The sequence below is a fragment of the Aquila chrysaetos genome, chromosome 3 (assembly GCF_900496995.4).
Source record: "Aquila chrysaetos chrysaetos chromosome 3, bAquChr1.4, whole genome shotgun sequence".
Lineage (NCBI taxonomy): Eukaryota > Metazoa > Chordata > Aves > Accipitriformes > Accipitridae > Aquila > Aquila chrysaetos.
The window spans coordinates 24,162,792-24,190,096 of NC_044006.1; the positions used below are offsets into that span (position 1 = coordinate 24,162,792).

Sequence of the window (27,305 nt, forward strand, 5' to 3'; positions counted from 1 at the left end):
CCTCTCTGCGCAGGGCAGCAAATGCTTCAGGCCACATGCAGTTCCCCCTTTTGGCTATGCTGGCACCCTGCCCAGCTGTGTGAGTTGTAATTAGGTCAGGAAAGAGTGTTATGAGTCATTAAGAAAAAAAAGAATCCAAACCAAAGCAACCACAGTGCAGACAGGCTGAGATGTCCTTTCTACCAAAAGCAGTACAAAGGTCTGAATAAACTCTTTGTTTCCGTACCAGGATAGTGTCAATTTTTTTTTTTTTTTTAACACTTCTGCCGTCTATGATCTTGATTCTGCTGCTGCAACATTAATTGCAGGCATGTAAGTTCTACAGTATGTTAAAATGGAAACACAGTGCACTGGTTTACTCTGAGGACTTTGTCCCAGTGCTATACAATATCCCGACCTTTGTTTTAGAACACAGTCTGCAAATGTGAAAGCTTTAGAAATAAAAGAGTTTAAAAATACAACACTTCAAAAGAGAACCCATAAGCCTTGAAGTAGCAGGATGTACCGCAATTGCACAGCTTCTCACCTTAAGATTTCAATCAGGTTGCTCCAAACTCACATAATAGACCTGAAAGCATGAAGCGACTGCTGCCTAATCCTAACCTTTAGGCAAGAGCTGCTTCAAGGTCAGACAGAGTTATACCGGTACAGCATCTATCTTACCTTGCCACATACTTCTGCAGCTCATGACCAAGATGAGGTTTTTTTAGTTCTCAACTGACCCATACCAATAAAGGCAGTCTCTCAACATTTGCTGTTATAAAGTAATGCTGTCATAATCATTTCATGTCACTTCAAGGAAAGAACTACAGGGGCAGGGTTAAGTGAAGAGAACAAGCGAAAACCAGAGTAACAGTACAGTGGACACCAAAAGGGGGACAAATGGAAAAGTAAATGTCCTTTAAGATAATTCACTGCTTTGAGCACCAACTTGCATTTCCAGTCCAGCAAGGACTTACACTTAGAATAAGGTAAGGTCAGTGTGAAAATCTCAGCCAGACACTCAGCCAGAGAAAGACCTTAATAAACTATGTCAATAGAGGATGTCTACCGCAGATCTCTCTATTTGGACCGGCCAGCCTCCCTTCTCTTCCCTCTCTTGGCTGCTCACCTCCCTCTCTTTTAGAGCTGCACCAATTAGTTCAAATCTCCGGCAAAAAATGAATAGCTTGGACTATTTTCTGTAGAATCCCAATAAAGAAGTCTGGCCTGAAAACTTACTTATTTGTATGCATTCCTCAGACATGCATCTAGCAACCACGATCTTGCATCCTTTGTGTCTTCCCCAGGCACAATATCAAAGCAAATTCTACCCCATATATTCAATGTCATGCAAAGAGAACGTTATTGGGATGCCAGTGGATTATTATTTATACTTCAAGACTGCCTGAAGTCTCCACATAGGAATCAGGCCACATTTCACTGGACACTTTCAAAAAGAAGATCAAAGGTCTATATGAAGTCAAGGCGGTCCACCAGTCCAGTACAGCCAAGAAATCTGCAGCAGTGAAACCAGTAGCCCAGAAAGGCCCTGAAGTGCAGATCCTTAGAAGGTGGGAGAAAACACTAGGAAATTATCAGTACATCTGCTATGTGCTGCTGCCAAAGACAGGACAGAGGGTCAGCAGAACCTTCGCTCATATTCAGTATAGGGGCTCCGGCATGTTTACCATCAAACACCCACAGCATCAAATGTCGCATTATCTGCTCGCGTGCTAAGCTACACTCAGGCTTTGGGTACACATACACTCCTCACCACAGAAACAAGTGAGAAAACTTCTGTGCTGTCATAATCAACACAGTGCTCTGCTTTTTTTCTTCAACACGTACCACAGATGCCACACCATCATCCGACTCATGTATCAGTTTCTAGATCTCTCCCGTAACACAAAACCACACAATCAACATGAGATGCTCAAGTCATCCACTGTGTAAGGCAGCCATTGCCCTCTCCAGTGTTCAGGCTAGTGAGACCTTTCAAACATTACAAGTGTCATGGGAAGGGCAGGTGTGGTCTGCATTCCCTGCAAAGTATGTCTCAAGCTCAAAGCATGACTATAGTAAGACTCTCCCCCCGTGCTTGTAAAACTGATGAACCAAGAGCAACAGAGGATAAAACACTATTTCCTGGCTTTTCTGCCTATAATCTGTGAACAACAGGAGATGGACAGCCTTTAAAAGTTTACATGGTGCGAGTAGGATGTTGCATGGGTGCCCTTCAAGAATAGTATTCCATCGTTAGTGGCAATCCTTCCTTCCAACTTGAATACTTTGTGGGACAAGATGAATCTAGCCCAACCCCAAATTGAAAAATTATTACTTATTTCTATTTTCCTGGTTGTATTCTCCAGAGCTAACTCACCTGTGATATCTCCTCTGTAGACAGCATGAATTCAAAGTAGTAGTACATTACACTTTTTTTTCTTTCTTAAAACCAACAAACAAACAAAAATCCACCACTGCAAATCGTCTCTTTGCAAAACAAAGGCAGTACTAACTTCACAAGAGCATTATGAAGCTCAGTTTGTTCATGTCTGCCCAACACATGATAAACATGAATATACTGTCAGTGTCAACCGTACACAAAATAGGCAGAATACACAGAATTTATTTACCAAAACCCTAAAATGTAGAATTTTGAAAAGTTTTTTTTCCAAATAAACAAATCTGTACAGTCTGCCTTCTACCCAAATTGCAAATTACTGTGGTTTATGCCAGAAACAGGTCTGCTGAGAGCAAAAGAGTCTAGATCTGCTTTCCCAGCAGGAGGCTGGTTACTCTATGGCTATTTTCAGTTTAGCATTCAGTTAGATTTATCACGCTTATTTTTCTGCTCAGAAGCAGAACAAGTACAGAATTTAGGTGAAAGTGCCTTTTTTTTTTTTCTCAAATACATAAAAGTTTTTGAAAGATAATATATTTTACAGAACAGAATTTTTGGAAAATATTTGAAAATATTTAAAGAATAGTAAAACAATGTCTTGTATAAACATGGATATACATTAAACTATAATACTGCAACAAAGTTTGCAAACCAAGTACTCAGATATTAGATGGCCTTAGATCCTCTTCATTGCTAATTTATGTAGAAATAGATGTAAAAAAAAAAAAGACTGAAATCTGCATTCACTCTCATTTTCTTAAGAAAAAAAAGAACAAACTTGTGCCAGATTTAGCTACGCAATTCCTGTTCTCTTTCTTTGCTGTAAGCTGTTATCTTTAAAGTAGTAAGGAATCTTACAGACACAGACCAGTTATTTCACATTCAGTTCAATGAAGCCCATCATAAAAAGAGCACATCTATTCTTATCTTTTCCCTACCTCCTTGTTCTCTTGATATTAAGTAATGGTGAGTCTGACAGAGAGTATTGCTTAGGTCCCATTATCAGTTAAGTGTGAATGACCAGTGATCCAGTGTGGCCTGCAAGCTGATTTTAATGGTGACAGCTGGCCTGATGACAGCACAGAACTGGGACTACTCCTCTGTGCTGTGGTGAAGTAGGTGGAGGGAGAGGATGGAGCTGTTTGGATTTACTAGATTAGATGCTGACTGTGCAAATAGGCCAAAATTATTTTGTGCTGGTCTACTGAACATGTCGCAGGGACTAGAAGTGTCTTCTCTTTATGCAGAGGTTGGCTATCTTCATTGAATGCAAAAAAACCCCAACACTCCAAACAAAACCCAAAAGAGTCCCCTCTCCATGAAGCAGTGTTTACTCACAGGTCTGTCACACTTTGATCCAGAGACTCTCCCTCCACCTGACCTTCATTGTGGAGAGAGTCTGATTCCTGTACTTGGCACAGCTCCTCATCAGTGATTATATCAAATGCAGCATCATCTGGTGGTTTAGAGGCTTCACTTGCAACTGTGCCATAAAAGGACATGAAAAGAAACATAAACAGTATTAGCTGGTTGTCTGGAAAACAAATGAGCAAAACCCTTAAAGGGGAAGACTGGGTCATTCCTCTACCTTTACAGAAGCATTAGGTAACTACTAGAACCAGCTGAAAACCTCAGGCTGACTGACACTCATTTAATATACATGCAAATTTCTGTCAATACCAATCAAATTCAAAGATGGGACCAGTCCCACCCTGAAAACACTCCAGGAACATGCAGGTCCTTGGATCAGGAGGGGACCATGTGGTTTCTTGGAGAAGGTCTAAGAACCCTATTTATTTCTCCACAGCATGCAAACAACACACTAACCAAAAGCCCTCTCGGATGGCGACACAGGTGATTCCAATGACACTGGTGAACCTTCCTGGTTGGCACTGGATCCAGAGTCATCTGTACTGTCCACAATGACTCTAGGCTTATTAAAGCAAGCTCTGCAGCAACGCTCCTTTTTTCCACCAGACTTTGTCACCATATAGTTGTTGCAGCAGTAGTAGCAGAAAATGCGACCACACATTCTAGAAATGATTTGAAACCAAAGGTGTTAGAATAGTACCACATACAGATGGAACATATCTACGTGACAGAGTTTGGGGCTTTGTCATAATGGTCTTGTTCTCTGCAAAAGCCTGAATGCTACATCCACAGCAGAACTCATAATGCAGACTGTGCTGCTTTCTGAAGTGAAGCAAGTTTTCTTGACAAACACAGGACAGAAATTCACATTCACACTTAATGAATAGGAAAACTAAAAAAAAGCATAAAAATACTAAACACCCCCCCCACGTTTAAATATAAAGACATAAAACAATTAAATACCCACAAATATGCAATACAAATAAATAATACATATATTAAGTACATATGAAGGAAATGTACTTAATAATATTACACAGGCCAAATCTCATCCTCAGTTAGAGCAAAACTCTATTTGATTGTAAGGACTGTAAGAACATGTCTGTTATCTCTCTACTTAGTAATCACTCCTCTCCCCTTCAGACAGGGAAGAAAAAACAATATTGGACACATATATGTACATTCATCCCTCCTGCCCTCTCTGCTCTGCAGTCTCTCAGTATTAAACCTGTCAACTACTTTTTAATAAACTTGTTAATATTTTAATGAAGAAAAGCACCCAGCAGGGATGACTGTTACTCATGAAGCCTCACTGGTTTTGTTTTTCATAATCATTTAAATCATTAGTAGATGAAAACACGAGCAGCTTTCACAGATTTTAGTAGAAATGAGTAATTTGGAAATTGTTACCGGAAATGACTTCACTATTCATTAATCCCCACCGAATGTTCCCTACATTCATCTGTAATTGAAACAGTGCCAGTACTACGTACCTTACACGATGACTCAGGTCATAAGGATAAAGAACAGTAAAGAGCCAAAATAAACATATCACTAAGACCCTTAAATGCATCCACTTAAATATATTTTAATAAATCTAGATAGGATAACTAATAACTCCAACCAGGCTAACTGTATAGGAAATAATTTAATATTGACTTTTAAAAAAGATTACTCCACAATCAGTAATTATTTCTCAACATACCTAGTGTAAGCAACCAAATTTATAATTGCACAGCATATTGGATTTGTTCTGGAATACTTCTATCACACTAGCAAAATCATCTTACTGAATATCGCTTACAGCATGCACAGAGCAGTGCATAATAAATATATTAAAAACAAAGCCCTTCAAAGAAACACACTGTGTAGGGTGTGATTGTCTTTGTTTCCAGAAACGAGAAACTGACAGACTCCCCAAGTCAGAGTTGCATCCAGATCCTTGCCTTAATACATGTCCAGGGACCTTTCCATTAATGTCTTTTAACCCCTTGTGAGCTCATGTGTTCTTTCAGCCTGTACAATGTCCTGTATCAATGATTTTGACCAATGAACTGTGAACATTAAGAAGTATTTCATCCATGTAAACAATCATACTGATTTTTGCTTTTGCACAGCGTAATGGAGTTCAACAAACTGACCTGCAGTGGTGTCGGCGCACCATCCATGAGAACTCTCTCTGGCAGTCCAAACAATGATTAACCTCTGTGTCCCCTTGCCACCTTTGCTCTGCACTAAGCTTCTGCTGAAATTCCAGAGCATCTGATTTTTGCCACAAAGCATCCTTATCTCTGCAGAGACACAGTTAAAAGAAAGAAAAACATATAGAAATTATCAGTGCTGGTTTACTGTTAACCAACCTCAATTTGAATGCTGGTGAAAGCTTCACAGTAAAAATTGCTTTGCTGTAACTTTTGAGGAGCTTTCAGGAATATAGATAGATCAAGAAACCTACCAAAGGTCTTCGGAAGGAGGGCAGAAAAAACACATGCCACGCAGAGAACTACATATTTTTGCAAAACAGACAGTAAATTAAGGAGGAGATAATATTGGGTGTTATATTTTTGATGGCATTATGGAAATGCAAAATTTCAACTGCTGATGAACGTGGCCATTACCTGTATCTTCAATTCAGGAATACAAGACTGAACCACCTAGGCAGTATCCCTTAACATCCTAAGCTAGGATTTTAATTTCTGCTTGCTGTTTATTTTGATGCCAACCTGATAAGTTCTATCAAACGTTCTTCGAGGAACTGTTTTGTTCTTGTCAGGTCATCCAGTTCAGCAAATAACTTCTGGTCGCTGCTATCTTTGTCTGCCGCCACCTTGCTAAGCTTCTCACTGTAATCCAGGACCTTCTCCTTTGCTTCATCAGCTTCTTTTTGGATCCTGATCAAATACAATGGCAATTAAGAATTGTTTTTAGCTTATGTGCGTTCAAGTCTTCCCCATGGAAGAAAGGGGTCCTCCACCCTGATAAACAGGTAGTTTCAGTGAAATTGTTCTCAGTGTACATATTTTTTTATAGCTAGCCAGAATATCTCCAGTTTTCTGCATCACTGAAAGTGCACAGAGATCCATTATCTGGTGAATACAGTCAGCAATTTCTTGGATGCTTTGCTTATAGTGAAGCTTATGGCAGCTACCACACTGGGAACAAAATTAGTGTCCTTGGAAGCTAAGATCATCATCAGCTGCAAACTGAGCTAAACAGGGAAAGTCCTATAGCCACAGGTTGCCCAGCAGTTGCAGACAGCACACAAAAAGGCCATTGAACACATACTCCTCCATAGCCTTCATGTTCACAAAAGGGAAACAAACCAGATTCTCACTATATTCTTCTAGCACAGATGCAATTAAAAAACTAAAGGTTAGGACAACTCGGTTCATGGCACGGTCAGTGGAAAGAAGTGCCCCCAGGAAGCTTCCAAGAATTTAAGTCTTGGCTTGACAATATATATGGTAATTTCAGTACTGTGAGTCCTAGCAATGGATGAAAAATGCTCCAGCAACACAACATGAAGGGCTGAGCTGGTCTGAACTCACTCAGCCAATTCAGCTGAATTCAAGTATTTTGATGAGTTAGGTTTTGTACTGACAACCTTCAGCATAGATAAAGAATCATCAGTCTTCCCACAAAGACAGATGATATCAGCACAAAAATGTAAAAATACATAGGCTTCGGCTAATCCGTTAAGACTCTGTGTGAGCCCATGTCTCATGAAGATCTATTTTGGACTGCCAGATAATCCGCACCACACAGGCGCACATTACAGACCTTGGAAACACAGCCTACGTTAGATACTTGAAACTGGTAAGAAACCTGACAGACATGCAGGATGTGGTCCAATTCAAATAATTCTTACTGATTCCCTGAAACTTCATGGAGAAGAAAGAAAAAACAAACTGTCAAAAAGCACAAATTTTCCATTCCTTATGAAAAAAAAAAAAAAAGAGACAGTATTGGTGTTTTGATTTTGTGACTAACCTATAAGGTAAAAGGAGATTATAAAATGTCGTTCAGTTTCATAAAGGAAGACATATAATTAATTTATGTCATCAGCTAAATTAACAATACAATAAAACCTAAACCTTGCATTCATGTGTGCTATGCAATTTACATATTTCTCATCTGAAGTGTCAATCCGATATTTCCCGCCAGTGCCCATGCACTATTTGCCCTATATAAACCCCGTGGCATATGCTACTGCATACACCACAGCAATTTTCAATATGCCTTGGTCACTGGCCCCTTGCTTGGCTTATGATTAACGGCTTGTGTAAAGAACCCAAACTCCCACCTTTCCAAGAGTTCTCTCAGAGACGTCACCTCCTTTTCCTTCTGCAGCCGAGCAGATTCCGATTCAGACAGCTGCTCTCTTGCTTCATCCAGCTTTCTAGACAAACTCGTGTTTGCAGCCTAGTGAAATAAATTACTGTATTTCCTTACATATAAAAACAACACTTTACCAAGCATTGGACAATTACCAAGACACCTAAACAATGCTTTAAAAGAATCAGATAAGCCAAACCACCAATTAAGATATTATTGTATAAGCAGACACTAATTAGTTGTGTACTAGTGATTGATTACTTCTGTCACACTGAATAAGGGATAGACTCTAAAGTAAGACAGTATTAAGCCTGTAATTCTTGTTAGTCCATATCAGTTGAGCTTTTGCCTCCTTATCAGGGAAAATCTCTCAAAGATAATGGCAAAATACGACCTAAAAGTTTTTTCACCACCTAAAATTTTCAAAAGAAAAAAAAAAACCCTAAAAATGGGGAAAATGTTTATTAAAGCTATACGGAACATGAAGGACAATGGAAGTAAAAACTTCTTTCACAGCTAGCCTCTCCAGAGAAGTCTGCCAAACTCAGTCCTCAGGGAACATACCTAACTGCATCTAAAGGTGTACATATATTTCTGCTAGCAGGCAGGGCTAGGTTCAAAAACCTTAACTTTCTTTTTTCTGGATTCCTTACACTTCAGTATGACCCTCCTAACTCAACTGTTTGATTAATGCATTGTGAAAAAACTATTTTTTTCCGGCTGTGTTATTTCTCAGTCAGATTAATTCTCTGATTCAATGCCCCTTGCAGCCTGCAAACAGTTGGATCCACACACGTGGCTGCGTGCAGTGGGCATGTAGGGCCTAAGACAGACACCTTTTAAACCTGCACCCCCATTTAAGAAGTGTACACATAACCAGGTCTTACATAAAACCTGACTAGCTTTCAAAGCAGGACAAATCCTATGTGCCGTTGTGCTTTTCGTAATCTCTGTTTCAGTGGCTAACTTTCAGCTGCCGAGTATTTTGTCTGCAGCACCCGTATTTATTCAAGGGCTTTCTCAGACCCACAGCCAGTCATCAGAAATGCTGCCTGCCTTCTTAATTATAACACTAATGCCTGCTGACACAAACACCTCTGTCTTTTAATCTGATCAAGCACCTACTTGTAACTCTGCAATCTCTTCCTCTGCAGCATGCTGTTGTCGCTTCTGCTCCTCAAGTTGCTCTCTCACTTTCCCACACTCTTCACTGACAGCCTAGCAGAGAGATTGAGCCAGCAGTTAGCATTCCTTTAGCAGCCATACCTTCATCTACAAAATTCCCAATTGTGAATCATGAGTACTCTTACTGCCGTGTATGGGATAAATGCAGCACCACTATCAGGCTCAGGAAAGACAGCTAAAGAAACACCCAACTCATGGATTCAAGGAAACTCCCCTCTGTGGTGGCAGACCAGCTGTGTTTTGCTGTTAACTTCCTATGGGCCACTACAGTTCTCAACAAAAAGAAGGCCCAACTTGCAAAATGCTTTGGCTCAAGAGAGTGAGGCAGCCCAAATCATACTGAGGTTTAAGAAGCCCTTATGAAAATGAAACATAAACAAATGTATGCTATTTTCTCAAATTCATGGGATTTCTGCATATCACCAGTGGCATAAGCCTCTGATCAACTGCCAGTCTTAGACATTATCTCAGAATGGCAGAACAAACACAATAAAATCTTCAGCCTTTAGGTGTGCTGTTTCACATTTACAGGGCTGACTCATGTTTTTCTGGAAGCAAAACTTTGATCTTCTTGGCTGCTACCTTGAGCAGTTGAAAGCAAAAATACGTGAGGGAATTAATTGCAAAAGTATCTGGTCTCAGTCTAAGTTTGTTTTCATCAAAATCAGTTTTAAGGAGAAGTAGTGTTACGGGTGTGGGTAACAGGTCTTGCAACGTTCCTACCAAAAAGGATAAAAATCACAGCTGTGACCAGAGGGAAAAGTTACAGAAGACACCACCTTCAGTGCCAACATAAGAAATCACCACCCTCTCCATTACTGGCTGCCTTTTCCATATCACTTGGCCTCTCAGATGGCCATACTATACATCTCCAAAAAACTCTGAAGAGTTATTTTACCTCAGATAGGCTTAGGTCATGTTTGTAGAGACATTTTCAGATTCCCAGGCTAAGGTTAGTTGTGTGCTAGTCTGAGAGCCTGACCAACACAAACCTCAGGATTTCACGCAGTAATTGCTGCAGCAGGCGGTAAAGCAGGGGAAATCCTGCACAGCTCCCTCAGCTATAATAATCACATTAATTTACCTTGAATTTTGTCTGATAATTTAGAATCTCTGTGCTCATTTGAAATTTTATTGCAGACAGCTCTTCTTGGCTCGCTTCTTGGAAACTCTGTGCCTGTTTCTTTACCGTCTCCAACTGCAATTGCAGACTTGGGACAGCTGCAGCACATATTTGAGCCTCCTCTAATTTCTCTTGCAGGATATTGTTCTCCTGTCTCAGATTAAAGACATCAAGCTTCAGCTTCTCCTGTTGCTCTGCTGTTTGTTTTTCCAGTTCTTTGAGCCTTTCTGTGGCCTGGGCTAACTGCTCTTCTGCATCCACCTTTTCAGAGGTCAAGGCACAAATCTGAATACCAAGTTCAGCCATATCTGTGTTGGTCCTGTGGAGGAGATCTTTGTTTTCTTCATTTTCCATTCTAGCAACTTCCAAGTACTGCTTAACCTTGGATAGCTCTTCCTTCAGGTTCAGCAAATTATTTTCCAGCTCAGCTTTTTGATGGGCTGCTGTCTCCTGCTCTTTTTTCAGTGCTGCTTCTCTTTCTTTACATTGGACCAGTTCTTGCACGTGGTTTCTGTTGAGTGACTCACTTTGCTCTTTCAGCTGCTGGACAAGCACCTTCTGCTCACTCAAGACAGTCTCTGTGATTGCCAGCTCACCTCTCATCTGCTCTCTCTCATCAGTGGTCTGCTGAAGCTTGACTCGCAGGTCAAGGACTTCTGCTTGCAGCCTCGACACTTCACCTCGGTTGACCTCCAACTGCTCTTCACTCATGGCCAGTCTGGAGGCCAGCTCTTTTGCCTCCTTCTCCAGAGAAGCCGGCTGCTGTAGTTGGTGTTTTTCCACCAATTCCTTTTCTGATGTGAGGGATTCAATAAGCTTTGTCTGATGAAGGCATGTCTTTTCAACACTGAGCTTTTCTACCTCGATAGTCTCTGCTTTCTTTCTATGCCTTTCAGCTTCTGCTCTTAGCTGCTCACACTGGCTCTCCATGCCTTGCAGTTCTACTGCCTTCTCTGCAAGCTGTGACTGGAGACACTCTTTGCTTTCCTTCAAGGTACCTAAACTTTTTTCCATTTGTAAACTATGCTGTTTGGCACTCTTCAGCTGTCCTTCAAGTGAGGCATAAGACTCCTTGGTGGTCTCTACTCTTTGCTTTACTTCTTCATAGTCTGAGTGCAGAGCCTCTAATCTCTCCCCCAGAATTTGGCTTTGCCTCCTGGCATTCTGCAAGTCTTCATCCAGCTGTTTGTTCTCACCACGGAGCCTCTTCTCTTTTTCATCAACTGACACCAGGGCATCATCTATCTCACTCTGAAGCTGTTTCTCAGAGGCTCTCAGCCTGGCTACCTCAGATTCCAGGGAAGCTTTAGAAGCTTCCAAATTTTTCAGCTTCCCTTCCATCTTCTTCTTGGACTGGTGCAAATTTTCATTCTCCACTTTCAGCTTCCTGCTCTCCTCACCCATTTCGCTCACTGCAGAGTTTTGCTGCTCCATCTGCTCCTCCAGCTCCTTGAGTTTCTGGCTGAGATGCTCTTTCTCAGCCAAGAGTTTCCAGTTTTGCTCCTCAAGGCTACACACAGTCTGACTCACCTTTGTTAAGCGACTCTCCTGTAGTTCAAGTTGCTCTGCTTGCGACTGGGCTTCCTGCTTCAGTGCTCCTTCCCTCCTACCATACTCCTCCTCAAGTTTCTCTTTTTTTTTCCTTGCTTCCTCAAGATTTTTTTCCATTGACCCCACCTGAGCCAGCGACCCAATTACCTGGGTCTGGAGCTCAGCCATCTCCTTTTCTTTCAGGGTCAGGGCCTGCTGAAGTGCATCCACTTCCTTTGCCATGGTTTCCAGGCTCCCAAGCAGCTTTTCACTCTCTTCTTTGGAGTCAGCAGTGAGGCGATTGTATCTGGATTCCAGTTCCTTCTGTGCCTCTTCTTTCAGCTGCAGCTCCTCCCTTGCTGCTTTCAGCTGAGATGCACGTTCGTCATTGAGTCTCTGCATATCTGCCTTTTCCTTTTCTGTCTCCTGAAGCTTCTCTAATAGTGCCCGTACCTGGAGGGCAGAGTCACAGTGGGCTGTGGCCTTTTCCTCCAAGGCAGCATCAACTTTTGTAAGGAGGTTGAGGTTCTTCTGTTCTGTGGAACTCAGCTTGGCTTTGAGCTCATCAATGCAAAGATCCTTCGTAGCAACCAAAGCCCTAGAGGCCTCCAGTTCCTGATTCAGCACCTGCAGTTTTGAGGCACAGTCTTCCTTGCCAGTCACCAGCTGCTCCAGCTTTGTTGAATATTCCTTCTGTTGCTCCACTGCATTCAGTTCCAGTGACTGTAAGCACTTCTGCAGGTCACGAACAGTGCTCTGAGTGGAGTGCGAGACCTCACGCTGCTTCTGTAACTCTGTGATCATCTTTGTCAGCCGGGAGTTCTCCTCGCTGTAGTTATTGCTCTTCTCCTTTTCTACCTGTACTTGTTCTTTCTGAAGGCTGATAGCTGCCTGGAGCTCCTGGTTTTCCATTTCTAGCTGGTGAATACGATCTTGAAGTTCCCTCTGCCTCAGCTCAGCCTGGTCAAGTTCTACACGCATCTCTTCAAAGCCCTCAAGGTGTTCAACATTTAGTGAGCTATTTGCATCAGGGCTGGAGGGAAACTCTTGGGCCTAAACAACAGAACGGGAAAACCAGAAAATTTAAGAAGTATTAAACATGCATTTAAATGGTGTGCTCCAATGAGAGCAAGTTCAGGTTCTTAATGCACAGTGACATTGTATGTTGCGTTCACAGCACTACAAGATATCAACTTGTAGGAAATGGGGCTTGTTTTCACAAAAGATAAATGAAAACATAACTATCTGCAGGCAGTCTTCTGAAAATATTTTTTTCTTCCTCTGCAAGATTTGCATGTTCAGTTGAATCAGCTACTGGACAATTCCCTTTACTTTTAATTAAGAACTGTTTTTGCAGTTTACCACTACAAGAGTCATAATCACCGTAAAACTACCAAGCTCTCCAGAACTATTCCATTAATTAAATGTCTACTGTGCCATATAAACATTTGTAATTTGCTTACCTGCAAATAATTGCTAACTAAACTGCTCATGCTGGAACTGCGACTTGGGGGCTTCCATAAATATGCTGAAGATCCAAGCGACGACAGCGTCCTCCTGTTGATCACACAGAGAAACAATATACAAGAGAAGTCTAAGCACACACATACATGTGTAAGATTTGTCTAGTTGTAACTACCACATACAAAAAGACATAACTGCACCTGGTGTTTGGGCCAACAACCACTGAAGTTGATGGAAACCAAAACAGGGATATCAAAGGCACCTATAAAAGATTATGGGTTTGATAGCCGTGACTTTCCACATCCACAAGAACCAATGCAGCTTTGCTCTAAGAAATTGTATTCCTGTGTGGTGGCGGCTCAACCAGATGGTGGCAGCATGCAGCCCTGGAACACTCCCACTGATACAAATGGATCTGGATCAGACCTAGTAGTTTTTGTTATCCCCCACTTTGAGGTGGGATCAGGCTGTAGTGACCGCATATTGTCATCTCTACCATTGCTGCAAGTGAAGCACACTGCTTGGCTCTTCAGTCACTACTCGTCTCAGCTCTCAAAACAGAAGGAGCTAAGAACATTTCTTCTTGTGCCTGTGAAGATGAGAACAGCTTGGGATCTGGGCCTACACTGCAGTTACTGGAAGTACTCCATTAAAAAGCATCAACTCTGATCTCTGGTATACAGTACATTGAAGGAAAAAAAGGCCAATTTGGTCAGAGACTAATTACATGGAGAAAGCGTATACCTGCTCTAACACAAGTATTCCTACCTTCAAAAGCAGAAGCTTTTACAGATTCCGTAGCAGGCAGATGTTTTATGGCCCTGTTAATACAAAATGACAAAGTGGTTCTATCTTACCTGGCAAATGCTGGCCAAGCAGCATCTAAATCATAGCCTCTTGATGCCAAGTCAAACTGAACATCAGTGAGCTCATAGAGTTGTCCCACAATGTCAGAACTCATTTTGGAATTCAGAAATGGACTTCTTGCATAGTACCAGTCACTTGAAAACAAAAAAAGAAGTAATACTTATGAATAAGTAAAATAGAACAGCAGTTTCACTTGCAAAAAACCCCACAACATCATTATTCACTCCACTCCAGAAAAATTATGATATGTTATTCTAAATGCAAACCTGAAAACACCCAGACCCACCAAACAACATCCCATCCCTTTGATGTGAATGAAATTAAACAGCTTCAATGAATTCCACATACATATCTTTAGAGGAGCAAATATTTTTTGCTCCAGCGCTTGGGCAAAACACTGGCAAGACAACATATTTGTTATACACTGGATAATCACACAGTAAATACCTAAAACACACACTTAATACATCAAAAATGAGGGACAGAAAGCAGCAAATAGAGTTAAATACACTGTGCAAATACCTGACTGTTTCTAAAAAGCCCTACTAGTGCCCCTCCAACCAACTACAAGCTATCTTTGGTGTTCCTTGGCCAGGGCAAGCTGTTCCTCTGCGCGCCAACCCAGAGATATATGCAAATGCTTTCTGGGGCCTTGCGCAACACATCCAAAGTAATCCTCCCTTACGATGTACAGCACAGCAGATTAAACCCAGGACCTTCAATGCTTATAAAAATGTCACTGCTGAAATCAACATATAGAAGCATCAGCACCACCCACTCCATACATATTTAGCTGTAACAACTTTCAACCTTTACCAGCCTAAGATAGGTATGAACCAGTGACCAAGGCCAAAAGGTCTATTATCCTTCCTATCCTATTACCAGGTCTCTAAGCCAACCATTTGGAAGGGTTTCAATTTCTTTCAATAGCTACTAGGCTATGTTGCTTGATCACACTGAGCAAACGCCCGTTAGTTAACAAGGTACTTTGCTATTCACCTGGTCACCTTGGTGTTCATAAAACATTGCTGCAACGTGTCTGCTAGCCTTTGGTGAACCAGGGAGTAACGAAGAAATGCTCTTCCTTTTCCAAGAGATGTTCGTAGCTGGAAGGGAGAAATGACAAGAAAAGAAAATCCTAAATATCATTTGTAATCATGTAGACACATGGCCAGAACAGTCTACATACCGACACAGAAAACCCTCACAATAAGCCACTAGTTGTAAAGGAAGTAGTTAGAACTGCCACCAAGAGACACTTTCTCCCAAGACCATCATTGAGTGGAATCTTTTTTGAATGATGAATTTGTATGTACAGCTGGCTGTTGTCCATTTTATAGTAATATAAAAGGCATCACCGGACCAATGAATCATCTAATACACTGAGTACGTGAGTACAGACTATGCTAAGGATGATTCCCAACATAAGGCAAAATCTCAATGTGCCCAGCAAAGCCAGAAGTGACTGCTTAGGTTACTTAAGATGCATTTGGCCACAGCGAAGAGCTTTAGGGCAGATCTAGTCATAGAACAAAGATGTACACGTATACAAATATACATCCCCATGGACACAGTAACCCCAGACAATGCAAAAAGCCTTTCTTAATACTTAGCCATTAAGTTGACAAAAATCTAATTCTTACTTCAGACCAAGAGCAGCTGCATGACTGAAATTAATGGCTCTTTTTATGAAGACAGCTGTTAAATCAACATAAGGGGGATCACAAAACTCAACACTAAATTTTGTTATAGCTTTTGACTTGGGGAATTGATGTTTTGTTTTGTCTTTTACATCTGAACTATTTGCTGTTCTGCAAAATAGTGAAACACTAAACAGTAGTGTTTCATTTCGCCTTTCCATCAAAATCAGCAATCAATTTAGGAATGGAAAATGAAAGTGATGAAAAGAATTTCTCACCAGTCAGCCATGCTCCTAACCAAACTGCTCATCCAACTCACACACCAAATATATTCATGATTTAAAAATAGCAGCCAAAAAAAATATTAGAGGGGCTGAGGCTCAAGTTAGTAGGTTACTGTAAATTTTGCTTGAAAAGTTAGTGTGAAAGAAGGCTCAAAGGCCACACAAGCTTTTTTTCCTGATCAGTATTCCACACTGTAGTGAAGTGAGAGCAATACCTTAACTCTGTTTCCTTGGTTTTGCTGTTACTGGGCTTCTACGCTCAAGCAAGACACAGGTTCCTCATTTATCTCAGCAATCCATTATATACAAAAATGTTCCTTATAAACAGGATGATGAAATGTGGACCAATGGAAGCAACACCTTTTACTGCTTTTTGTTTTGAATTCTATAGGACACAGTGTGAAATAACATCGTCCCCAAAGGCTAAGTACCCCAGAAACAGCAAATTTAATTGCCCAACTGGTTTTCAGCCTCATTCACCCTGTAGATGTCTGAATATTTCTTCAGGGAGATGCTATGCCTGCCCTGTGCACAGAAGCTTGTAAGTGTTTTTCCTAACTAGGCGTATTTAGTGAGTATCTTAAGAATAGCCAAAAATAAGACTGGAAGCCACTGAATTAATCCTATCCTTACTGCCATTGGTTTATCAATTTAAATAGCAAAGCCTTTTTTAAGCATGGAGATACTAGAACAAATGACATGACGAGAAGTAGAGGAAAATATTTATATATACGCAGCTACAAGTAGCCAAAGACTATTTGACTAGGAAGCAAAACCATGCCACCTATTGCTAGAGCCCTGCTAGAATTCAGGGAGGCAGGCAGTGTCTGGTATTGTCAGTGTTACCATGTAAAATGCAAAGACTGTAGCTAAGGTGCAATGTATGGCTGTAGCACCTTAGCACATGCCATGTATGGCTGTAAAGACTTGGAAAGATGTGTATTCTGCGTTATCATCTTTTGAAAGGGGAACTAGCAGAACTCCCTGCTCAAGGACAAAGCTCTCTGTTCAATTAACAGCTGGGTAGTTTCCAGGGTATTCCTATTTGCTTCCTTGCTCTCTAGCATATCATTGCATCCTAGTATTAGTAGCACTGCAAGCAAAGCAGGACAGGAGGCATTATGCTCTCAAATGTCTGACCATTCTTAAAACGCAACTGCCATTACTCTTTCCTCCTTGTTCACTTCCATCTTTGAAAGTGAGAAAATAAATGTTCAGTGAGAAAATAAATGACATTTGGAAACCTTTATGTTCTATCCAGCTAGGTTCAAAAATTGGCTGCTGATTTCCACCTGTAATGAAGGAGAATAACCAATATGTTTTTCTGTCATTTCATTTCTGGACCTGAGTCTGCCAGCTCCCTTATCTGAAATGGTTGAGTGATTTTTTTTAGAGTTCATATTCCTAAACTACAAGCTAATAAAGTTAAAAGAAGGATTCTACAAGCTAATTTCTATGGCTGCACATAAATTGAAATAGAAAATATCCTTCTTCCAAACAATAATTTCTGATATCATGCTAACCATTAAACAGTCAGAGGTACTGCAGAAGGAGAAAAAAGCAGAGCAGCCTTTACATGTGGTAATATACAGGTGACACTACAGGGAACAGACTGTTGAAGGCTACAGCACAGTCACCTTTGCAGAGAAATCAGACTGGCTACTGCTACTGAGAATTTAGGGGCCAGTGTCCACAGTCAGAGGACCTTTCCTGCAGCAGCAGTCACTGTCCTTACTTCTCCAGTCTTTCTGGAAGTAGTGAGAAAGTCAAACCCAATTCCCATGGCTCTCCCCTGTTTCCCTTCCCAGTGGTAAAACAGACTGGAGCCCTTCTTTGGCTTGTTCACCTTGGAACAACACAACTCAATATTGCCTAAGTTGCTGAGAGAAGAGAGTGAGGTAGAGAACACAGAGCTTGCCTCTGCTAGAGTATCTTGGCTGTCTTTCAGATGGCTCAAAACATTACCTAGAGCTGCTGTGGAGGAATTGCTAAGAGAATAGGGAAATCTGCTGTAAGTAGTAACTTGCCAATACAATTTAGCACTGCTCACAGATAACAGAGCTGAGCATCAGGACAATGCCAGCTGGCACCACCACCTCTTTTACCCACAAGGGAAGCTCTTCTTCAAATGATTCTAAAGACTCAGACAGGATGAGCACAGAAAGCTTCTCACAGCACTTATTTCACCCACTCACTGAGCTGAAGACATAACATGGCTGTTACAAGATTAAGGTTTTATTACTACATCTAATAAAAATAAAGCTTTTTGTCCTATTCGTGACAGCTTAGCCGAGGAAATAATGACAACCATCCTGAGCCATTACGTTATGCATTTTAATGTGGAGGAACAAAGTTGAGACAGAAGATTAAATGCTGCTCTCAGTCAGTCTTCCTCAACTCTACTGACCCGTTGAAAAAGTATTAAGAAATGTCAGATATGGTGAATCTTTCCTCTTACACTTCAAGCCAAGTCCTGCTGTAAGCTGTGCTAAACATGGTAGTCTCTACCCTTCACTTAATTTTTCATTCCTTTTTAGAGCAAATGGCACTAAGTTTATGAAAAAGCAGGGCACAACCAGAGACAAACAAGACCATTCACTTGTGTAAACAGTCTTCAAATTAAGTAAGAGTCAGGCTATCTAATTCTATATAATCTAGTGCCCTAGTAAAAAGAGGAACCTTGCATTTTTATACTTTACATGAGAATTAAAAATAAAAATTCCCAACTTTTTTTTGCCATATGTTAAAAGCAGTCTATATTCTTTTAGTTTCTACTGCTCTCTGAAAAGACATACCAAAACATAAACCACATATGATGATGCTTAACTGATATACTTACTTCCGTAATAGACTTGACAAAGCGGATTCCATCATTAGCTCCTTTGACTTTTGCCAGACAGTCGCAGAAATAATCCCAGTAGTCTTTTCTGTTCCCCAGCAATGTGTTTTTTTCTTTCTGGTCAAACTTAAACAAGGAAAAAAAATGCAATGAGCAAAACTTAAATATACTTATATATAGCTACTTGGAATTTTGTTCCTCTCCCAGCAACATGTGCATTCATGACTCCTCTTAGTTTAAGCCAATGTATTCACAAAGGAAAGAGATACTGTACTGTACTAATGCAATCCAGCAGTTACAAAAGCTACTTTACAGACATAACAGATAATAATGTTCTGGGGATAATAATGTTCTGGGTCTAGTTAAAACACAGACATTCATTCAAAACTGCCGAAACAAAGATTTGCAGCAGATTCAGCAGCTGTTCAAGAGCAATGCACTAACAACCAATCGCTGAGAGATCTGCAATCAAGTGTGGAAATAGCACACATGTACGTACCAGAAAAACCTGCTCTAGCTAAACCACATTCAGAGCAGCAATGCAGCCAGGGTGTGGACTGCAGCATGGACCATTCAAATCCCAAAGGATTCTTCAGCCTCTGCTGAAGCCTCTGCAACCCAATTAAAACTCCCTTGCCTAGTTTAAGGCCAGATTAGCATGTCTTTGTTGCAATCAGTGACATGATTACAGTATGTGTAGACACAAGACTACCCAAACTGAATTTCGGTTTGCCCAGCGGTGTCCCCTTTTACTTAAATTTTGAGGATGGACAAAAAGCAGAAATCCAGCTTAAAAACCAGCCTTTTGCATTAAGCCTTCCATGCAATAAAAATGAATTTCCAAAGTGAAATTGCTAAAAATTCTGTAAATTACTCACACTACTATATTTGCACCATGAACAGCTTACTAGTATTTATTTTGCATTAAACTGTTGGTCAAGATCTCATTACAACAGTTTTTCCAAGATAATTTAGCAGGATATATCTTTAAAATCAAGCTCAGATCTTTCAGTTCAATAAAAAAATGCCTTACATTCTTCAATCAAACTGCCAGCACTGGCTTTTGATTACATTTATTTACTTTCACTTGAAATAAGTCCAATAAGCAGCACACATTTCAGTCCACTTACTGCCAACAAAAAAAAAAAAAAAAAAAAAAGGAGGGACTTAATTGGATGTTTATGATTATTTCAGCTAAACCCCACATACTGAAGAGGCTATAAAAGAGAACAAGGCCTAGCTTTGATGGTGGATTATAAATGACACATCACTTTTTTTACCTGTAGAAGGTACTCAAGCTTGTACGAGAATTTTTGCAAGTTGACACTGTCATCTGTGATCGGTTCCCCTCCTTCTTTAAATTCTTTACTTAATTCAGTCACAGCATCTTTAAAACAAGACACCAAAATTGTTAACTAATGCAAGAGATATATAGCACTGAATCCATAAACAACTAAATAAGTGGGTTTTCTGCCTGGACATTATGCATGTGTATTCAGTTTCTTTCAGTCGAAATGTCTTAATGACAGTGCAAAAAACTTATTGATATGCTTGCAGTTTAAGACCACCTATAAAAAAACTAGAGCTCAAGTTATGTCAATCTGTTGTACGGACTATTTCTTCTTCTTAAAAAGAGCAAAACCTCCTTCTGACACTTAGCAAAAACTGCTAACAGACAATTGCTAACTGGTTCTTCAGCAGAGGAAAGAGAACTAACTTTTTGCTGTCTCATGTGCACATTAAGGTATTGCCACAGAACAAACAGAATTCTGATTAAAAAGGACAAAGCATGTAATCTGCTAAAGGGGATCAGTAACACGAGAACAGTTGTTCAGTCAGCACATTTATCTTCTCCACGCTTTATTCAGGAAGGTTCAGCTTGTGCTGGTTACAAACAGAAATGGGAAAAATAATTTACATAAAAATAAGCATACAGCAACTCCTCTTCCCTAAAACCTATACCCATAGTGGGTGAGGAAATCTCAAAGCAAACTCTGTTGTCTCCCTGGACACTCTGGCCCCAAAAGGGTGTACTTCCCAGCATCAAAAATTACTGATTTTGAGCTTGCTTTCCACATGGTTTTGTACTTATTTCAGGTGCCTAAGTGAGCCTTAGCTCCTAGACCCACTGGATACCCTTTGTGAATTAAAATCTCTACTTGTTAGCAGGCATGTAGATCTCCTTTTTTATGTTACAGGAAAATCTAGATTTCCAGCTTTGGTGGATATCATACCTTATATTTAATAAAAATTAAAAGAAAAAATATCTGGATCTTTGTATAGGCAGCTGACCAGGACAGAGACAGAGCAGGAAAACAGTTATGATTCTGCTGCCAATTTTGCCTGCAACAGAGCTGTGGAAAATGAGGTTGGCTCCTGCTAGTGAAGGACTAACTTGTCCTTGGTGCACAGAAAGCATGTTCTACTGCAGCAAGAACAGCAGATCCAATTCTCCAGCACTCTTCCTCTGAGTCTCCATTCCCAGTTTGGTTTGGCCTCCTGTTTTTTTCCCTTCCCATATTAGCAGCAACTCCACAACAGCTTCCTATCAAGGGCGGGTCTAAAAAATCAGGCCTTCTCCTTATCTCACATGAAGTCTTGTAACAGCATAGCTCTATTCATACCAACAAAGTCCTAGCTCACAATTCACACCCCACATACACTTTTTTTTAAATTGTAAAACTTATTTCTCATCTTGTATGTTTAAATTTGCAGGATTTAAGAATTTAGGATCCTGCAGAAGGTACAGCACATCTCTCAAAAAACATCAGTCACATCTCTATTGAGCACATCACATACCTTGAACTATGCTGCTACAATTGCTGCACAAAAGTGTTACCCAATCGAAAACACAACTCCTACTCTCTGTTATCTAAAACATGGAGGATGCAGTCCAGCCTACAGAATGAATCTGTCAGCATGGCACTGTACCTTGCAAGTCTCTGATAATCCGCTGCAGCTGGCTTTCGCCACTAGTTGCTGCCATCTTGAAAACCAAAGGAGCTCCTCTTCTGGGCTGTTAACTTTTTCATCCATCTAGATAACAACTGCAGAGCTCATATCCTTGATGACCATTGGGCTGACGAAGATTATTCTTCTCTGTGACACCTGCAATTCTGTAAAAGTCAAAAAGAAAATGAAAGTCTTTATCATCTCAAATGAGCAGAAGAGAGGTGCTTTGGCATTTTAGATCCTGTTTAGTAACAAATTCCCAAAAGGCCAACTCTTTTCCAGGAACCTCCTTTGTATTTCCTTCTAGATTTCCCCTTCCATTTCAGTTATTTTTTCAGTTACATCTTTCAAAACTACTGAGCAAACCTCAGAGAGCAATTTTCTCTCGCTGGAGTTACAACACAGTTAGTCTTATAGCCCAGCTCAGGCTGGCATTTCATGCAACTCCTCTTGTGATCCTGAGGGAGGTTCTGATGACACGGGACTTTCCCTCCCAAAACCCTCTGCCAGATCTTCCCTACGGGCTGCAGAGTAAAAAGATACGATGACTTTTCCACCTCAGGGAGACTTTCAAGACACGGACTAGGCATGGGCCAAGGAGTCAAAAAAAACGATGCATGTTTGATTCTCTGGCATTGGAGCATATTTTTAACTCATAAGAGCTACTGAAAGATTTAGTACGGGAGTCTGGTTTTAGCACAAGAAACATCTCTCATCCCCTCCTCAGAACCCACTGTTCCTAACACATGTAAGAGGACACCACTTTATTTTAAGCTCTGTTACAGCATCCCTGGCTGGATAAATATACTTTGCACTACCTCCCTTGCTTAGAACAATGACAAGTGAGCGAGTTGTACCTAGCACTCGTAGAAGATCTTTCCTTAATTAAAATTAATGAATTAAAATTAATTAAAAGCCTCAAACACTTTACTAAACCATGCCTGGGGATTCAAACTTTGAAACATTAACCTGGGAACAATCGTTCAAAATAAACCACATAGAAACTGCATAGGGAACTTACTAAGCATCCTGTTCAAAGAATTCTGCCTGCAATGGTACAGCCAATTTTTTAAAGCAAGCACAACACCCAAAGTACTGAATCTTTAGAAAATCAGCCGTTACACTTCTGTGCTTTTGTTATCATTCAAGGTGAACTACAATGAAATTAAGCTGTAATTAAAATCTTACAAACTTTTGAAATACAAATGTGGTTAGGTCAAATTATTATATCTCCTTTCTCTTTTCTTTCTTTCACTCCCAAAATAACTAAATTGGCATGAAGTAGGTGTCTGAATGAATCAAATGGACCCTCTTTCTACCCTATGTGTCGAGGTATTGTTTGGAAATGGTCCTGATGCGATCCCGTATTCTTTTTTTTAAAAGAAAGCAAACCTTAACAAAGCCATAGAGACAGAAACATGGTAGGTATAAAGAAAACTCTGAAACTAGGCTTACTAGTATGTTTCTCTTAATACCTGTGTTTTGTTACCTGCTAGTTTCCATTTCCGTATTTCGATGGTAGTCATTATGTTATGACACAACTGTCACATGGACCATGTGCTGTCTGGGGAAGGGCCGTGGCCTGCCAAATCCCCACTGCAGCTGTGTTGCTTCAGGGAGAGAAGGCCAGCACAGCATACACTGGCCAAACACAAACACACTTTCTTTACCCCAAATCAACAATACTACATACCCAAGATTCCTGTCTTGATTCTACTGAGTGATCATATAAATTATCATACTTGCTGGCAACTTGCTGAGTTTGGGTACCAACAAAAAAAAGCAAGAATAACAAACCCAGTGAGCCAATGTTTCCTTTTCTAGGCACACACAGTAATATCAGCCATATCTGTTCAGTTTGGCAAATGTCACAGAAAGGAGCTTAAGTGAGAAGACTGTGCAATGTAGGCAATGGAAAACCAAAATGCGCGGCCAAACAAAATGTTCTTCCTCACACAAACAGGGAAAAGAGCAAGGACCAACAAGGGGATCCTGCCTGTCCTTCCGACAGGCCGGAACAAGATCCAGTTCAAGGCTCCAGAAGCACAAAGACTATGTGAGAGGCATGCTAGGAAAACAGTGAACAGGCCCACTGCAGGCATGTACAGAGAGCCTGGAAGAGAAGGCAGTTGGGAGTTGAGCCCTTATTTTGCAACAGCCAGCACGGAGCAGGACATGGGGCATTCTACAGCAGACAGGCACAGCACAGGACCTTGTCAAGTGCTAATTCCTGGCAGACTGCCCAAGCAGATACTTACTGGGGGAGGATTAAGGCAGTTTAGAGTTGCCCTAGCCCCACTAGCACTGCTTAAGTTACTGCGTTTGCCCAGAAGTCACAGATAAATGACTACTGCATGCACAACAGTTCAACGATAGTGTGCAAGGGAAGACAGCATGCTCCCAACAGATTGATCCTGTTGTGCCAAAGCATGCGCAAGACATGCATCTTTATTCCTGTCAGGATCTCCTAGGCAGAATGTGGGAACCCTGAACAGAGCCCACAACTCAGCTGGAGGCATGTAGCTGCACAGCCCGCTCCTCTTCTCTCTCTGCTCCCAGTTACCCCTTTCCTCCTCAGTACAGGGAGCAAGGTCTCACAGCTTCCCCCTTCCTTGCATCAGCTCCCACCCATGAGACATGCATTTACTCTGTATTCTTCCAAGAGGTGAAGGGGATCTTTCGACCTGGACTATTGCACAAGGAGAATGTGCCAAAACTTTTTCTACCTGCATTCTCCTTTGCAAAATGGGGAGAAAGGTACTTCTCTCCTCCATGGTCCTTCCAGAGGTGTTCTTAGAAAACACAATCCATCCCACAGAAAGGTGCAGAGCTCTCACTTCTTATGGCAAAGCAAGCCAACAATGTACCTTAACTGGTTTCCCAAGGTTTCAAAATAGGAAGAGCTTCTGTAAACACCTGATCTAGTCCTTCCTGATCCCAGAACATTCTGCCCAGGATTGTTTAGAGCACAACCCTGTTCCTCCAGTATTTACTATCCTACTATGGATGCCTGCAAATATCTGCTATGTGAGAACAGCATTACACATGTGCCAGGCACGAGTGACCTGCTTTGGGTCAAAAGCTTTTTAGATGATGCATCACTACTTCTTATATAATAGCATTTGACTAAGGCTGACGGCACTAACTTGCACAACGCTGCAGAGTTGCAATGACATCAGTGCAGTTACACTAAGGACCTGGCACAGAGTACAGCAGAGAAGGCAAGACAGGGCATGTCATCAGTGCCTCCTCACACTCTGGGGCTGTGCCTGCTGATGTCTGAAGGTGGCTGCTCTCTCTCCTGCTGCTATAAGTACTAGTGTGGGGGTGACAATCTTCTTTACAGAGGAGGATATCCTGGAGATTAAAGAAAGAAGCAAAGGAAACAGCCCACTTACAGGAAAAGAAAAGATTTACCTGAAGGGGAGTGTGACGCATACAAAACAGTAATGAAAATTTAATGACTGTAATTAACTTGGTTAGTGGGGTAGCTACAATGACCTACTTTTAATCTGATTTCATAAAATTCCTCTTTGTGTTACTGTAGGCATGTCTGCATCTCCAGCAACTACTTTTTTTTTTTTTTAACTCATTAGTCAATTTTGGCCCATCTTGACAGAAGGTAGAAGTCTTCAAAATATTACATTCCTCCACGTGCAATCAGAACAGGAAGCTGGGAGGAAGTCCACAAGCAGAGTGATAAATTGATAAAAAGGCTGCAGTGAGACCTCTGCTATAGTCTGGTATCAGAGAATCCACTCCCCACCCAAGTGCATTTTCAGCATACACTAAGAGCAGAGCTCACACTGAAGACTTGGGGCAATTCAGTTAAAAAATAAACTGGAACTGCAAGACAAACTCAGTGGAAACCAAGGTCCACCACTCTCGACTGCTTATGGAAATAGTTCATGTTAACGTAACTACTCTGGTCTAGCCATTCCAAACAAGGGCACTTCATCACATGACCCCCACTGGTATCACAAGACCTTTAATTATTTAGTGCCCACAATTCTATACCTATTCTAATACTCTATATGAAGCAAAACAGGCAAGTAAGGATGCTGCGCCAAATCCTACATTCATGGGTGACACCAATTTTAACTGTGTTATTCCCTTGTGTAACGTGAACATGATTTGTCCCATAAAAGTAGATACTGACTGATAACTGCAATGCACGCTTTTGGAAAGCATGTGGAATAAATGACCTACAGTTGGCTACAATGACACACTGACAAAAGAACACTGAACACAAACCTCATGGCAAAGATGAAGGAAGAACGGGGAAAAGGAAGTCTCTACCACTCAGGACTGTAACACCACTGACTTAAACAATTTCATTCCACTAATTGTCTGGAAAAAGTACTTTGTACTTTGTTGTTGCAGGAAACACAGAGTCCCAGTGGAATTTACTGCAGCTGTGCTGCTAGCTTTTCTCACTTTGTACCATGCTGATACATAAAGCTACACAACCATAAAGCTAAAGAACTGTTTGCTAGAAATAAGGGTCTGAGGCAAACTGCAAAAAAGAGAGCGTGACTCTTCTGTCATGCACACACACATGCTTTTACTGGGCAACTCAATCCTTTGTGCTTTAACACTGCAAATAAAGGTAAATGCACACTGATAAAAATGCACACTGGACTACATTAAATAGGGCGATTAAAAACAAAAGGCAGGCACAGCCTGAATGTCAGCTAAGGTTTCCATTCAGAGTTTTAAAGCTTGGTTCCATTCTGAGAAGTGAAATTTTCTTGCTAAATTAATCTTCCCCCTTCATTTTCTACACAGACAAACTTTCACATTTCAATTACAAAAATACATTTTTGGAGGAATATTTTTTATTTCATAGAATCATAGAATGGTTTGGGTTGGAAGGGACCTTAAAGATCATCTAGTTCCAACCCCCTTGCCATGGGCAGGGACACCTTCCACTAGACCAGGTGGCTCAAAGCCCCATCCAGCCTGGCCTTGAACACTTCCAGGGATGGAGCATCCACAATGTCTCTGGACAACCTGTTCCAGTCTCGCCACCCTTGTCAAAAAATATCTTCCTTATATCCAGTCTAAATCTACCCTCTTTCAGTTCACTATCCCTTGTCCTATCACTACATGCCCTTGTAAAAAGTCCCTGTCCTTTTCTTTCAGTATTTCAAACAGGAGACCATGCTGCAAACCTTTGCTGGATTTCCCACACACTCATACACACAAACCTTGTTTTGAAGTGTTCGGGTGTATAAACATTTAGTAATAAAACACATCTTGCAGAAAATATGTGTCCAGAAAAACAAATTCACAGAGTATCAGAGCATAGCAGAAGAGAATAGATGAAGTG

General features: G+C 40.9%; 1 protein-coding gene across 8 annotated transcripts in view; it reads right to left on the reverse strand.

The window, feature by feature from the left end:
* Positions 1-27,305, reverse strand: part of FYCO1 (FYVE and coiled-coil domain autophagy adaptor 1) — a 53,550-nt gene that overhangs the window by 21,466 nt on the left and 4,779 nt on the right. For 4 of the 8 annotated variants that reach the window (XM_030008199.2, XM_030008193.2, XM_030008194.2 and 1 more), the window contains exons 2-14: positions 21,953-22,137; positions 20,302-20,408; positions 19,022-19,147; positions 15,258-15,364; positions 14,249-14,392; positions 13,391-13,484; positions 10,359-12,980; positions 9,215-9,307; positions 8,058-8,176; positions 6,478-6,645; positions 5,896-6,045; positions 4,211-4,416; positions 3,722-3,866 (exon numbers count right to left, since the gene is read on the reverse strand). In XM_030008199.2, coding sequence (XP_029864059.1) covers positions 3,722-3,866; positions 4,211-4,416; positions 5,896-6,045; positions 6,478-6,645; positions 8,058-8,176; positions 9,215-9,307; positions 10,359-12,980; positions 13,391-13,484; positions 14,249-14,392; positions 15,258-15,364; positions 19,022-19,147; positions 20,302-20,408; positions 21,953-22,007 — 4,136 coding nt within the window. In that variant the 5' untranslated portion in view covers positions 22,008-22,137. Of the gene's footprint in view, positions 1-3,721; positions 3,867-4,210; positions 4,417-5,895; positions 6,046-6,477; positions 6,646-8,057; positions 8,177-9,214; positions 9,308-10,358; positions 12,981-13,390; positions 13,485-14,248; positions 14,393-15,257; positions 15,365-19,021; positions 19,148-20,301; positions 20,409-21,952; positions 22,138-22,339; positions 22,465-23,666; positions 23,688-27,305 lie in introns of those variants that run through there. The other 4 variants (XM_030008197.2, XM_030008196.2, XM_030008202.2 and 1 more) reach the window with 4 other exon arrangements.